Source organism: Callithrix jacchus, chromosome 14, assembly GCF_049354715.1.
Source record: "Callithrix jacchus isolate 240 chromosome 14, calJac240_pri, whole genome shotgun sequence".
In the NCBI taxonomy this organism is placed as follows: Eukaryota; Metazoa; Chordata; class Mammalia; order Primates; family Cebidae; genus Callithrix; species Callithrix jacchus.
The window spans coordinates 25,516,723-25,533,104 of NC_133515.1; the positions used below are offsets into that span (position 1 = coordinate 25,516,723).

At 35.5% G+C, this 16,382-nt stretch overlaps 1 protein-coding gene across 3 annotated transcripts in view; it reads left to right on the top strand.

Annotated features, from left to right (window-relative positions):
* The window catches only part of EIF2AK3 (eukaryotic translation initiation factor 2 alpha kinase 3), a 71,379-nt gene that overhangs the window by 28,575 nt on the left and 26,422 nt on the right, over positions 1-16,382 (top strand). For all 3 annotated transcript variants that reach the window (XM_078348935.1, XM_002757522.6, XM_035272013.3), the window contains 8 exons: positions 4,377-4,571; positions 6,814-6,947; positions 8,622-8,856; positions 9,070-9,232; positions 10,819-10,959; positions 11,629-11,751; positions 13,339-13,559; positions 15,979-16,091. In XM_078348935.1, the coding sequence (XP_078205061.1) occupies positions 4,392-4,571; positions 6,814-6,947; positions 8,622-8,856; positions 9,070-9,232; positions 10,819-10,959; positions 11,629-11,751; positions 13,339-13,559; positions 15,979-16,091 (1,310 nt within the window). In that variant the 5' untranslated portion in view covers positions 4,377-4,391. The remainder of the gene's footprint in view (positions 1-4,376; positions 4,572-6,813; positions 6,948-8,621; positions 8,857-9,069; positions 9,233-10,818; positions 10,960-11,628; positions 11,752-13,338; positions 13,560-15,978; positions 16,092-16,382) is intronic.

Sequence of the window (16,382 nt, forward strand, 5' to 3'; positions counted from 1 at the left end):
TATGACATGATGATTCATTATTGAATCATAATGCTTTGTTGTTGTTTTGTGTTTTGCATTTATTGAGTTAATGCTATTGAGCATTTAACTTTTAAAACTAGGCAGTTTTCTCAGTATGGTCAATCATATCAAATCTTCTTGGTTTTTTTAAACTGTATTTTTAATTGAAGATAAGGTTGGTTGGTTTTACTTTTGGTGGTGCAGAGATCATCCTTAGGGCAAAAACGGAATTTATTCTATATTAGTTTGACAGTTGATTTTTGCACTTAGGGGACATTGTATTCTCTAAGGACCTGCTACTGCTTTAGAGAAAAAGAGGTTTTTAATGGAAGAAGAAATAAGAGGAAATAATAAACGCTGTTTGCTGCAGACACACTTGCTCCTCTTCCTCTTTTAGTCATGCACACCTGCTTTCCTGTTTGTACTTTAACCTAATATTGCTGTTGAGATGACCAACTGAAATATCTATTTTTAACTTTATTATCATTTGAATCTAGTCTTCTGATAAAATATAGAATATTTAATATAATATGGAGGTAGATAACGGTAAATACTTGATTTTCTATCTGATATGTAACTCAAAATAGAAGATCATATTGGCTAAATACTACATATTGTTATTATAGATTATGTGCATAATGTAACCTAAATTTGTTCTAATGGCAACTTACAAGCTGGAGATTTTACAAAAGATAGAAAGGTTTTAATTTTTGACAATAAAATTTGTTATCACCAAGAAATAGAAGAAAACAAAGAATAAAGTAGTAATGCTAAGACTCTAAGGTAATATTAATTAAGGTACATATCAATGTCACTGGAGAACTTATTCAAAATCAAATGTTTTTTTCAGTAAGTAGGAATAGTTAGGAATTTTTAGTGTCTAGAATTATGGTAAACCTTCTTTTAATGATATAGTCTTGAGTTTGACTATAGAGCTCCTGCAAGACTCTTGAGTACCTTTCTTTTGTTTTTAAACTCTTGTTTAGAAATAATTTCAAACTATAGACAGTTGCACAAATAAACATGGTACCAAAAAAAAAACAATCTTATATGCCCAGATTTTACCTACCCAAACCTGGTTGCCTGCTTTATCATTTAAATATGCTTGCCTGTGTCCTCTTGCCCACTCTCACTCTTCTCCCCCATCCCCTCATACACACTTGTTTTTCTTGAAATATTTGAGGATAAGTTCAATATACATCATGGTCCTTTACTCCTAAATACATCGGTGTATATTTCCTAATATAGATATTCTCTTACATAATTACAAAAGTTATAAGCGTTATCAATTTGTATGAATACAATACCATCCATATAAGAGTTTTGTCAGTTCACTTAATAACATCCTTTATAGCATTCTCTGCCTCAATACAGCATCTAGTCTAGGGTCAGATATTGCATTTATTTGTTACATTATCCTCTTTTTATCTAGTTTTTTTTTTTTTCCACAGCCTTTGTCTGACACCGAGATTTTTTAAGAACACAGTTTCTCTGTTATTTTGTTTTAAAAACAGTATTTTCCTCACTTTGTGCTTGTCCGATGTTTCTTTGTGCTGAGATTCAGGTTGTACATTATTGGCTGGAATACTACATAGGTGATGTGGCTTCTCTCAGGGCATCTAACGCTCAATGATGATTTTTACTTTTGGTTATCCAATCAAGGTATTATCTCCATTATATAATATATAACTTTTATTTTTTAATTTCTTGTAACTAATAAGTACTCTGTAGGTAGACACTGTAGACCATGTAGATATTCTGTTCTTCATCAAAATTTCCACCTTAATTTAGCACCCTTGCTGATTCTGGTCTGACCCAGTCTTTGCTGTGATGGTGGCAAAATGCTATTTTTCCCAACTCCAGCCATTACTTTTCCCTCATATATTATTTATTTTATCTGTTTGCTATTGGTATGAACGTGTGGATTTCTATTTTTTAAAATTCAGTAATTAATTATTTTGTTGCTTAAATTGTCCCAGATTTGGCCAGTGGCATGCCCCCACCCTTTTCGAGTACATCCTTGCTTTTTGAAAGAATAAGATGGTAAAGTCTTATCTTGCATCTACCTTACCCTAGCCCTGGAATCCACCATTTCTTTGAGGAGCCCTGGTTCCTTTTGGTGGAGAATGGAATTAGATAACAAAATTTGGGCACCAGTATGAGTGCACTGCTTTTACAGCTACTGTATAAATATAAATGTATAAAGATTAGCAGACCTGATAAGTGTTTCTTGGAGATACAATGAACAATTTGTTAGAATATCATGGTGTCTCAGATTATAGTTACAACAAGAAGCAAACTTAAGGAATGGGAAGATTTTTATCAGCAAACTTACATTGCCAAAATTTTCTTAGATTTCAAAGCAAAAATATATATGATGCTAGGTTGAAAGCCAAGTAGGATTTCTGTGAAAAGAGTTGGTATAGAAAGATGTTCCAGAGAGAAGAAATGACATTGACAATGACATAACTGAACAATATCAGTAACATTAAATGTTGTGTTTAAATAAATGCCTGATTTCTACCCCTGATTTCTAATCAGGCATTTCAAAGTAATGCCTGATTACTTTGGGGAGAAGTAAAAGACAGGCATGAAAGGTCTGTTTAAGGTCAGATTTAGAGGACTTGAATGTCCTCTAAAGGATTTTGGATCTTTAGGATTTCGTGCCTTTATTAAGAAGATAATAGCTGTTGAAGATTTTTTAATAGTGTCATAACAAGCTTAACTCAGACTCAAAGAGATTAATCTGGAAGATACATAGAAGACTAAGGAAATATCCACTTTAGAACTGTAAAGAAGCTATTATAGTAGCTCAGGCAGAAGCTAATAAGGATTTGACCTGGAAAATGAAAGAAAGAAATGAATTAGAATAGTGGTTTTTTAATCTGTCCTCCAAAAACCCAGGTTTGGGGGCAAAGTAGATGTGTGAGTTGAACACCAAATGAGAACTCTCAGTTACGGTATGCAAGGTTTCAAATAAGTATCACTTTAAAGAAAGCCTTCTGCTGCTTAAAGAACAAAAAACTGTGGAGAGAAATTTTGTTAACTCATATTTCTTTCGTGTTCCCGTTTCCTAAAGTTTTGAGCCTGGATAATCAGGAAAATAGTTGTGTCATTAATTGATGGAGATCAACTTATACATTTTTTAAATGCAAAGGTCAATCTCACAAAGACATGTACTGAAACTTACTGAAGAGATAAGATATTCTTGGCCAGAAAGCTTGGAATTATGCTGGACTCCATTCTTTTGCTCATGCCATAAAGAGAATCCACCATGAAATCCTATTGGCTTTACTTTTGATTATATCCCAAACCTGACCGCCTTAAACAGCTCAACTGCCTATCAACTAATCTCTTACCTTCTGCCTGCTTTCACCTCCACCCTTGCCTCTCAGCCTGTTCACTTTCCTTGTGGTTTTTCAAACATGATGGGTTACTTCCATCTAAGAGCCTTTGCAAAACCTGGTCTGGCCTGGTTAACTTTCTCATTTAAGACTTTGCCTAAATGTTACTTTCTCAGTGAGGTCTACCCTGAGTTCTTTATTGATAATCCCCACTCCACCCCATGCATTCTTCCTCTATCTTGTTCCATTTTTTTAATGGCATTTAGCACCTAACATACCATATAATTTATTTATTTACTAAGTTGTTTGTCTTGTGACACCAGAGTTTAAGCTTCACAAAGGCAGTGATTTGTTTATTTTGCTCACTGATCTATCCCAACCATCAGAATGTGCCAGGTCATAGGTAGGCCCTTAATAAGCATTGTTAAAAGAAGGAAGAGCAACTGAGGACACAAAACCGGTAAGCTTAGTTACCAGGCTTCTAGCTCATTGCAGATTTGAGAAAGCAAATAAAAAAGAAGGGATGGGATACTGCTTGAGGCAATATCTCCAAACCTGTGTTCCTTGGAGCTGAGTCTATGACAGTAATTGGCCTTGATAAAAATAGCCCTAGAAAAATACTGCACATATTGCCTATTTCCTAGAAAATCATATTACATGTTAACATGTTAATGGCTATAAGAGCTCCTATAGTAACCTCTTCTTGAACTCACTTGATCATAAAACTCTCTTCTGGTAGTTTACCTATCATTATGGGACCCTCTTGGCCCATGGTAAACTGAGTTTGAGAAAAACTTTACTGGAATACTGTGTGTAGGGCCTGGGAGTGGTTGGCAGTTCTTTTAAATTACTTTTGGTTGATGGACTGTGCTGTGTCATGTGCCACTCAGAAGGAAGCTGGACTACATCAGGCTCAAGACTCTAGCTCTTAATTACTATTCTTTAAACCGTATGACCCTTTTATTTTTCTGGGAGAAATAAGAAAAAAATATTTAACGTTATAGCCCTTTTAAAAAGTTGCTGCTGTTTTAGGTATTTGGGAATAAGATGATCATTCCTTCCTTGGATGGAGACCTCTTCCAGTGGGACGGAGACCGTGAGAGTATGGAAACCGTTCCTTTCACAGTTGAATCACTTCTTGAATCTTCTTATAAATTTGGAGATGATGTTGTTTTGGTTGGAGGAAAATCTCTTACTACATATGGACTCAGTGCATATAGTGGAAAGGTAAGTGAAAATGCTGAATTTATTTTGGGGAAATCAGAATATATTAAGATAGAAAAAATAATTTATTAAACTATACTTATTACTAGTTGGGGTTTACTGTAATTTTCCCCTGATGTTGTCATTTATTTTAATACGAGAACTGTGAGGTAGGAAGGGGAAACTAGTAACAATAAATGGCAGAGCCAGGAATAGCAGGAGGGAGAGAATTAATAAATATGGTCTACTGTGTCTCAGGTGCTTTTTTTTTTTTTTGAGACAGTCTCACCGTGTTGCCCAGGCTGATCTCAGCTCTATTCCATGCCCCCTCAGGTTCAAGTGGGTTCAAGTGATTCTTGTGTCTCACCCTCCTGAGTAGCTGGGATTACAGGCATGCTCCACCATGCCTGGCTAATTTTTTATTTTTAATAGAGTCAGAGTTTTACCATGTTGGCCAGGCTGGTCTCTAACTCCTGGCCTTAAGTGATCCGCACACCTCGGCCTCCCAAAGTGCCAGGTTTACAGGTATGAGCCACTGTGCCCAGTCTCAGGTGCTTTTTTTATACATTATTTTGCAATCTGCACAGTCTTCCTAAGGGTAACTTTTTTTTTTTTTTGGCTCTTCATTTTGACAGATGAAGAACCTTCTAAAGATTAATAATCTAATGATAAGAATAATTGCTACTACTCATTTATATAGTTTGATCCTATAATAAGCTGATCCAAAAGGAAAGTTTGCACTCATTTTATAGATGAGGAAACTGGGACTTTAAAGGTTCATAGACTTCCAAGGTCAGATTTAACTTAGATCTAACTGACAACAAAGTCATGCTGTTAATAACCTACACTTTCTCAACATTAGCTCTTGAGATACAATTATAACAATCTGCTTCTAAGATTAGGTCTTATAAATCCGTTATGAAGAGTAGCTAATTAAAAACATCCTTTCAGCCAGGCAGGTGGCTCAAGCTTGTAATCTTAGCACTTTGGGAGGCCAAGGTGGTTGAATCACTTGAGGCCAGGAGTTCAAGACCAGCCTGGCCAACATGGTAAAACCCCATCTCTACTAAAAATAAAAAAATTAGCTGGGGATGGTGGCACATACATGCCTATAGTCCCAGCTACTCAGGAGGCTGAGATATGAGAATCACTTGAACCGGGAGGTGGAGGTTGCAGTGAGCTGAGATCACACCACTGCACTCCAATTTGTGCAACAGACTGAGACTCCACTTTAAAAAAATAACATAAATAAATAAAACCTTTCTTAAAAGGTAAAAATTTTTAAAAACCAAATACTTCTGTTATACAGAAACTCTAAGGTTGATTTTTTTTAACTCATCTGAAATTTTATTAATGGTATTGTTACAAAGGTAAAAAATAAAAATCTTTGTAACCCTTTAACACCGTGACATGTAATCATTTTATATACATTATATTATATTCTTCCTTGGACTAAAATAAGGCAGGATAGAAACATGATCTTTTTACTCTTGATTTTTTTCAACTGTAAAAATTCCTTATCTAAGTGTTAGGCCCATAGCACTTTCTTGCTCTTGCAGATGCTTTCCTGCCTTCTCCACTAATGTGCCTCTGCACTGTATTGAGGAGGCCATGCCATCCTGTCTGGCCATTTTTTGAGCAAGCACTTCAATCTGTTTACTTCAGTAGTCTCGTCTGTAAACAAACAGGTGATTGAACCCAGTCACCTGGTTTTCTGATTTGATATGCTGCTACATAATTCTGATATTATAGAAGTTATGCTTCTTTTCATGAGGGTTTTAGTTTGGATTATATTAAGTCTTCCTTTTTTCTTTTAGTGAAAGTTTGAGGGAGTTACTTTTGAATACAAAAAGCTATCAGAAAAGTTTCAAATTTTTAAAAACCAAATACTTCTGTTATACAGAAACTCTAAGGTTGATTTTTTTTAACTCATCTGAAATTTTATTAATGGTATTGTTACAAAGCTATCACAAGTGCCTATCTATTTCTTCTTGTATATTCCGTGGAAATCCCTAAAGCAAGGCTAAAATTATGTAAACCCTTAAAATCATTCCCTGAAATAAATATTCATTGGAACTGTCATGGTTCTAAATAACTCATTTTAGGAGTTAGTAATCTAACTGATGCTTCTTATTACTTGAGTACTTCATGCACATTTCCTTAGTTTCCTTTCACTTTTTGAAAATTACAGAGATTATTTTAATATTTCTGATCTCTTATAAGTTGTATTCTTTTAATAATTTTGTATCTAATTTTGTCTTTTCAGGTGAGGTATATCTGTTCAGCTCTGGGTTGTCGCCAATGGGATAGTGATGAAATGGAACAAGAGGAAGACATCCTGCTTCTACAGCGCACCCAAAAAACTGTTAGAGCTGTTGGACCTCGCAGTGGCAATGAGAAGTATGTATTCAGATAGTATTGCTGTTGGTATTATTTAGAAATACATCTAATATCAAAATTTATTAGATTTCTGTTTATGGAGATTTTGTGAACTATTTTGTTGCCTTAAAAACTTTTTTCTTTTTTTTTGAGATGAAGTCTCGCTCTCTTGTTCAGGCTGGAGTACACCGGCACGATATTGGCTCACTGCAGCCTCCACCTCCCAGGTTCAAGTGATTCTCCCGCCTCAGCCTCCCGAGTAGCTGGGATTATAGATTCATGTCACCATACCCGGCTAATTTTTGTATTTTTAGTAGAGATGGGGTTTCACCATGTTGGCCAGGCTGCTGTCGAACTCCTGACTTCTGGTGATCCTATGTGGTCCCTAAAATAAAAATGGTTTCATGGTTATTAACAGATTCTGAACTAAACTTCTCACCATATGCTTCAGGATGTGGTAACCACAGGGGTTCCCATGTGATGACTGTTCGTTTAGTTTCAAGTTAATGGTATTTTTATAGCAACCTCATCACTCGAAGTTCTTTGAATACAGAAAGATGTTAAGACAAAATTGTGTTTCTTTGAGCTTGAACCTATTTGACTCTAATTATGTCTTGTAGGTTGTTTCATGTTTGTCTGATTATCCCAATTTAAAAATAATAATTTTACTCAATTTTTTGAAGTATTAAAACATTTAGCCTAATACCTGTTTCCTTCTTTAAATAATGAGCCCCTTATGTAATTTTTATATTTAAATATGTGATTTAAAAATGTGATATCTAGATTAGATATGCTGATCTTATATCACATGCTTGATTTTTTTAAACCTAATATTTAAGTTTTGAATTGCCTGTGTGTAAAAATAACTTTAGATTCCATCTTTATTTTTTTAAAATGAACCAGACTTTCAAGTTTTGTCTGATTTGATGCAGTGTAATTCAGTTTCCTTTCCTGAAAACTGTTTTCATACTCAGTTAAGAATGCATTTATTCTTTTTGCTTTGGACTATGAATAGGGCTTTGCATTTGCAGACAACTTGACTTTCTTTATCCTGGCTGGATTTTGTTTTTTGAAGTGTTAGAGTGCTCACTGGGAGCTTAGCCACCATAGCAGCAGATGTCCAACTTAACAGAATTTCGAGTTACTAGAATAGGAAGGATCTGAGATCCTAAGATCCATGATTCTTTAAAATATAATTATTTCAATAAATGTCAGAATGCTTAACTATTCCATTTTATATCTAAGTGATAAGATGATATACTCTCAATAGTTGAGTGATTTTTCTATTTACTAATCATAGTGGAAATGTTATTATTGCCACTTCATGGATAAGGCTGCTGAAACTTACTTAGGAAAGGTGACATTGATTGATGTGTTTTGGGAAAATCACTCTGATGTAGAAGTGCGAGCATTTGTACCTTTTTGAGAGAAAATGTATCCCTTAGCAGTTGTAAGGGACACATCAGTCAGTCCACAACCCTCAGAACCATTGTGTCTGCAGGGTCAGGACAGAGTTCTCGTGGGCCCTCTTGTGGCATAAATCAGCAGAGCACTCCTTTCTAGAAGGTTATGTTGAGTTGTTTTTTTTCTCATGACATAATTTTAGTATTTGCTTCTTCAATCTAGTAGAGTTCTATGTTATTTTTTCCGTTTATTTAAATGTAAATTTCTAAAACACACCTTTGTAAATTTAAGGTGGAATTTCAGTGTTGGCCACTTTGAACTTCGGTATATTCCAGACATGGAAACTAGAGCTGGATTTATTGAAAGCACCTTTAAACCCAATGAGAACACAGAAGAGTCTAAAATTATTTCAGATGTGGAAGAACAGGAAGCTGCCATAATGGACATAGTGATAAAAGTTTCAGTTGCTGACTGGAAGGTTGTGGCATTCAGTAAAAAGGGAGGACATCTGAAATGGGAGTACCAGGTACCTAACACCACTGAAGTTTTATAAATATGTTTCTTCCTCTCCCAGTTTGACCAAACTTATTGAGTGGAAGGAAATTACTGCCACTTGGGGCTCTCAGCTTGCTCCCTGTGCTGATTTTTGAAATGTGTGATTTTTAAATGGTCTTTTATGGGTTGGAACTACATAACTACTGCTTAAATTATTTAAGATCTTTTTTCCCTTTTTGTTTAGTTTTGTACTCCAATTGCATCTGCCTGGTTAGTTAAGGATGGGAAAGTCATTCCCATCAGTCTTTTTGATGATACAAGTTATACATCTAATGATGATGTTTTAGAAGATGAAGAAGACATTGTAGAAGCTGCCAGAGGAGCCACAGAAAACAGTGTTTACTTGGGTGAGTAAATGTATCTCATCTAATGGTAGTACACATTGACATCTAGATTGTCTTCTTACATTGTTCCTTCCTACTTCAGGAGTGCCTGTAGTAGTTTTAAATCCTGCTACTTTCCCATTTGTCTAATTATGAAATTTTTTTTTCTTAACGGAGATGGAGTTTTGCTGTTGTCACCCAGGCTAGAGTACAATGGTGTGATCTTGGCTCACTGCAACCTCTGCCTCATGGGTTCAAGCAATTCTTCTGCCTCAGCCTCCTGAGTAGCTGGGATTACAGGCATCCACCACCATGCCCACCTAATTTTTGTATTTTTAGTAGAGATGGGGTTTCATCATGTTGGCCAGGCTAGTCTTGAACTTCTGACTTTAGGTGAACCACCCACCTTGGCCTCCCAAAGTGCTGGGATTACAGGCATGAGTCACTGTGCCTAGCCCAATTCTGAAATTTTTAATTACTGTCGCACATTCTTTTTCTCTGAAACCTATATTAGAAAGGCTTAGAAATATTCGTATTATATAATATGATTTAGAATTACTCATTAGCTGGGCATGGTGGCACGCCTCTGTAAACCTATACTTGGAAAGTTGAGGTGGGAGTATAGCTTGACCCCAGGAGTTAAAGGCTACCCCAAACTATAATCATGCCACTGCACTCCTACCTGGGTGATAGGGCAACACTCTATTTCTACATATATAATTATATAATTATTTATATAATTATATGTAATTACATATAAAATATATTTATGTGATTCGCTATGTATCCTCAAAGTCTACAATTTTCTATATATGTATTTGCATCCATATCAGTTTTTGCCCTCCCCTCTTTAAATTTAGGTTTATTTCTTTTTTATCAATATTTGTTTTTACCTATATTTATTTCTCTTTTATCTATATTTCTATATTTTTGTTTGCGTCCATATCAGTTTGTGCCCCTCCCCTCTTTAAGATTAGGTTTATTTCTTTTTTTATCAGTGCATCTGTACAACTTATCTAAAAAATAAAATTCTGGTGTGCTTCTGGGCAGTTGAAAGCCTTCGATATTATAAATTTTTGAAAACTCTTTAATCTAATTATTTGAACTTGTTTGGATCATTAAGTACTCATAAAATTCTATAAGCTCTCTCAGTTTGCCACCCACCTGTCAGTCTGAATGAAAAGCAAGAATTTGAAGGAATAACATGTTATGTATGTTATGATAGTATTTGACTGAATTGTTAGCCATATTTCAAGAATTATAGTGTTTAGGTAAACTTTCTTAAGGAGAAAGTTACTTAGTCTAAGCTATTTGTTTCATGAGAGTACAAAGACTTCCTATCTTTGAATTTTTGTACCGGAATCATTTTCCTGTATTACTGAAAATGTGCTATTATTCAGTGACAAACATATGGACCTTGTGTGTAACTTTCTGTCCCTGTTTTTGATGAATAACCATTGAGTTTATTTTTGAATGCTTCAAGCATGTTTCTTCTTTGACAGGAGTTTTGTAGTATATGTAGAAATAACTGGAATTAAAGTAATTTTTAATCAAAAAACCTTTTTTGTAAAAACATCAGTGCATAATTGACAATGTTCTGGTTGATTCAGGAATGTATAGGGGCCAGCTGTATCTGCAGTCATCAGTCAGAATTTCAGAAAAGTTTCCTACAAGTCCCAAGGCTTTGGAATCTGTCAGTAATGAAAATGCAATTATTCCTTTGCCAACAATCAAATGGAAACCCTTAATTCGTAAGTGAATTGTAAGCTTTTATAAATGTTGTTAGTGTTCAGAGACCTAATCCTGACTCTCTTTGTCCTAATTTTGAATATTGCAGAGATAAGAACTGCTGTATACTTTATATTTTATTGATAAACCATGATGGTATTTCACGATAATAATGAATTTTTATTATCATTTAGAGCATTATTTCTAGGAAGCAGCAGTTGCTTCTATAAAAATGTTAGTAAAATATTCTCTATTTTGTTAACATTTTTAGAAACTTAGAAAAACTCTTAATTGTTCGCTGACTATGCCTAACTAACATTTAGCTCTTAACATATTTATGTTAAGACTATTTAGGTAAGAATTATCTAGTTAACACATCATATTCTTTGAGACATGAATGAATTGAAATCAAATACTGGACACCTACTTCTTTCATTATCTTCCCATATTGTATGTATTTTTTACTACACATGTCATATTATATTTTAATTGCTTAAATGACTCACATTCTCTATAAGACTGTGTGCTTTTCAAAGACAAGAGCCCTGGGCATTTGTTTAACTTATATGTTTGAACCGAATTATGGTTAAATATCAGTTTATTCAATTACTGAACCCATACATTTTTATTAAAGTAATAACAGTTAAGACTTAAGAAATGTTATTATTAAGAAAATAATAATTTTCTTTTAGATTCTCCTTCCAGAACTCCTGTCTTGGTAGGATCTGATGAATTTGACAAATGTCTTAGTAATGATAAGTTTTCTCATGAAGAGTACAGTAATGGTGCACTTTCAATCTTGCAGTATCCATATGGTAAGTGAAAATATTGAGTTTTATTTATTTTATTTTTTAATTTAAAATTAATTAATATAATTTAAATGAAGAAAATTGATTAGAGTATAGAAAATAGAATATCTTGGGAGACCATTTCATGAATGATTACTAACCATACAAGTTCCAAAGTTAGGTTTCCAGGGTTGAAATCCCATTTTTGTCACATGCTAGGTTGGGCGCATCTAGCACCTCTGTGTCTCAATTTCTGTATCTGTAAAGTTATGATAGTAATCCTATTATCTATGTATTGAGTTGTTGTGAGGCCTAAATGAGATAATGCATGCAAAGTCTGTTAACATCATGTGTGGCACATAGTGTCAGTAAATGTTAGTTTTGTTATTAGCTTTTATTTATCAGCCTATATTATGTAGGCTGTATAGTAGCCTGTATAATGAAGAAAATGTGTTTTTCATAAAACTACATGAAAATGATGCACAATGAGGTTATTTTAATTTCTTACTCAGACAAGAGAAACTAGTGCAAATCAAGAATAGGTGAAATTTGGCATTACATACATTTCTATGTAGTAAGCATCAGTTTTTTAAAGTTAGGATATATTCAGATATGAAAGTCTTTTAAACAGTTGTGCAATTAAGAAGTCCTCAAATCTGCATCAGGTAGACACATAGACTCCTCATCAGTTACCCTAGATGCTAGCACTGGAAAGTTATTACGTAAGTTAAATCGATTAAAAAAAAAAAAAAAGCAAATACAGCTCTGAACTAGAAACAGCAGCCTTTATCTTGACATTGATCGAAAGACAAGGTAGGCCAGGCATGGTGGCTGATGCCTGTAATCCCAACACTTTGCAGGGCCAAGATGGGCAGATCACTTGAGGTCAGTAGTTCAAGAACAGCCTGGCCAACATGGTGAAACCCTGTCTTTACTAAAAATAAAAAAATTAGCCAGGCATTGTGGTGCACACCTGTAGTCCCAGCTACTCAAGGAGGCTGAGGCAGGAGGATCACCTGAGCCCAGGAGGCAGAGGTTGCAGTGAGGCAAGATCACTGCATCCCAGCCTGGGCAACAGAGCAAGACCCTGTCTCAGAAAAAAAGACAAGATAAAAGAGAATTATGTAATCTGACCACATAATACAAAATAGAAAACAAAAAAAGAGAGGCTGTTTTTTTGGGACAAACTCATTTTAATAGCCCAAACTGAACCAAACAGCATGGATGTTCTCCTTTCATTTTGTAAAGAATAATTGGTGGTAAAATTTGGTATTTTAATGATACCAAGCAAAAGGAAAGCTAAAAATGTCTTGAAAGAAGATTGATTATAAATTCTTGGATTTATAGAACGGAATTATTAATGAGGTTATGAATGAAGCAGCCCTTAAGAGTCTTATTACTTAATACAAAGAAAATTTAATATGCTTATAGGATAAAGGAAAATATCTATGTTTACGGGAGAAAAAATAGACAAGATGTTTAAAATGTGTTTAAGATGAAACTTAAAAGGAATTAGTGTGATCACTCATAGGAAAATAGATACATGTTAATAAAGATGGGCCTATTTTGTATTACCTTTTTTAAAAAAAACCCTTTTAATGTTTCTATTTGAAGATAATGGTTATTATCTACCATACTACAAGAGGGAAAGGAACAAACGAAGCACACAGATCACAGTCAGATTCCTCGACAACCCAAATTACAACAAAAATATCCGCAAAAAGGATCCCGTTCTCCTCTTACACTGGTGGAAAGAAATAGTTGCAACAATTTTGTTCTGTATTATAGCAACAACGTTTATTGTGCGCAGGCTTTTCCATCCTCATCCTCACAGGGTAAGAATCACTGTTGCTTACTCTCTGGTTTCCACTTCCCCACCTCCTATTTACTCCTCAACCCATTGCAGCCTGGCTTCCACCTCTACTGCTCCACCGAAGCTACTCTTGCCAAAGTTCTCAGTGATCTTCCTTGTGTTAAATGTAATGGACATTTATCAGTCCTTATCTAACTGAACCTCCTTGTATTTGACACTGTTGACCATCTCCCTTTGACCTTTCTTGCCTGGCTTCCTTGACACCATGCTCTCCTGGTCTCCTTGGGTGTGATGTGGATGCTTTAGGACCTGATCTTTCTCATTCTCTCAGTAATTGTTGATATTCTTTAGGGCTCCCTCTTTTCAGTGTTCATCCCACAAACTGTCCTTGGATGGTCTTCCCTGCTTTCCCAGCTCTAATCTTCTTATATACTAATGGTTCCCGTATCTGTTTCCCTGGAACAGCAATCTAGTAGGTGCTACACAGACAATTCAAACTATACAGCCATCTCAGGCTGTCCTCATTTCCACTCCCATTCCTCTCCCCAGCCTGTCAACGAAAAGTACTGCCATATGTGGTCACCAAAGCCATGAATCGTTTTTTCTCCCTTATCAGTCACCAAGTTCTGTCAAATTCTTCTCCTAGATGTCTTCAAATTTTTCTCCTTCTGTTTGTCAGTTTTCATTTCCCCAGCACAAATACCATCATCACACCTCTCCTGAATCACTGAAGTAGCCTCTAACTGGCCTCTGTGCCCCAGTCCTCAGGCTGTCTCCAGTCCATTCTCCACACCCTAACTCTAGCTGCATTTCTGGGCTTAAAAACTTCTAATATATGACCCCCCCCCCAACCCCATTGTTGTTATGCTCAAGTCCACCCTTCTTAGAACATGCAAGGTTCTGAATGACTCGTACCCTGACTTCTCATGACCCATCCTTCACTGGTACCCTAATTCCTTCCTCCTCTCCCCCATGCTCAGCCTCTAGGCTGAGCCTCTTTCAGTCCTTCCTGTAGACCATGCTCTCGGTAACCCTGGTAGCACTCATCTTTCTAACCTTGCCTTGGAGCTTTGTTTCCCACCTCCTCTCCCTTCCCAAATGATTAACTCTTGGGTAATATCTTTTAGTTTGAAATTAGTTGTCATGTCCTCTGGGAAGTCGTCTCTAACCTCCTATTTCTGAGTTAGATTTTCTGCCTACATCTACACTCTGTACTTCCCTTATTATTTACTAAAATATTTAATATGTAATTCCTAATTTCTCTCTCTCTCTAGACTGTACATTTTTTCCCAGAGACAGGGTCTCACTTGTCTCACTCTGTCACCCAAGATAGAATGCAGTGGCACAATCTCTGCTCACTGCAACCTCCGCCTCCCAGAAGTTGATTAAGGTCAATATAGTTTTCCATTGATCTTAATCACAAGGCATGATTATACAAAGAGATCCCTAAGTGATCTCATGTGCCACCACACCCAGCTAATTTTTTGTATTTTTTTGTAGAGATGGGGTTTCTTCATGTTGGTCAGGCTGGTCTCAAACTCCTGGCCTCAAGAGATCTGCCCTCCTCAGTTTCCCAGAGTTCTGGGATTACAGGCATGAGACACCACGCCTGGCCTAGACTGTACATTCTTAAGGACAAGGACAAGTCTACACTGTTTGCCACCATCCTGTCAGCCCCTTACACGGTGCTTGGCATGTAATTGGAGCTCAGTATAGATTTGTTGAATCAATGACTAAACAGGTGACCCACAGTGCCCCCATTTGACAATAATAATTATTAACATCCTCTGGAAAATCTTTTAGGAGACGTTGGTAAAGAGACATTGCCTAATTTAATTTCCTGTTATTGAAAGCATTTTTTTTTAAATAGAGACAGGGTTTCTCCATTTTGGTCAGACTGGTCTCAAACTCCTGACCTCAGGTGATCCACATGCCTCATCCTCCCAAAGTGCTGGGATTACAGGCGTGAGCCAATATGCCCGGCCTTATTGAAAGCATTTTTAATGCATTCTACAAAATTGGTTGGGAAAGAAATCACTCTAGTCTTTTTGTTGTTGTTACTGGGTTTTTTGTTTGTTTGCTTTTTTTTTTTCCAACCTCATTTTGTCAAATCACTCTAGTCTTGCCCAGGAGTTTATATTTATGCTTACATGTGTGCACTGTCTTTCTCTTTATATCCAGTTATGTATCGTGCCGTACATATGACATAGCCTTATTATAAAGAAACAAAATCCCCTCAAAGACTGGAGGGATAGCAATGGGAAGATAAACTGTTTTTCTTTCATAATAAAGCATAGTGCTGCATTTTATTTTCATAATGCTTTTATTTTTCTCAGTGCTGCTTATTTATTTTTCAGTGTTATTTATTTTATAACCTAAGAATCTTAGCTAACTTCAGTTCAGCTTTGTACTGGTAGTAATTTTGTTTTTTACCTTATCAGCAAAGGAAGGAGTCTGAAACTCAGTGTCAAACTGAAAATAAATATGATTCTGTAAGTGGTGAAGCCAATGACAGTAGCTGGAATGACATAAAAAACTCTGGATATATATCACGGTAAGAGTGTTATAAAATACAGATGTGTCTTATAGCTTCTGATGGCAACCATTTTAATCAAAGAAAAAATGACCTAAGATCTTGTTTTTTTTTTTTTTAAACCTGTGGATATCTAGATAAATAAAACATAGATTTAACCCTTAATCAATAAATAAATTCCAGTAACTTAAATATAATAAAAATGGTATATACCCTAACAAAGATAAAAATAGAATGTTATAGGAGTATAGAATTTAAGCTACCAAATTAAGTTCTTATTCAAGTAACTTAGCCATTCAGGGTCTACTATAT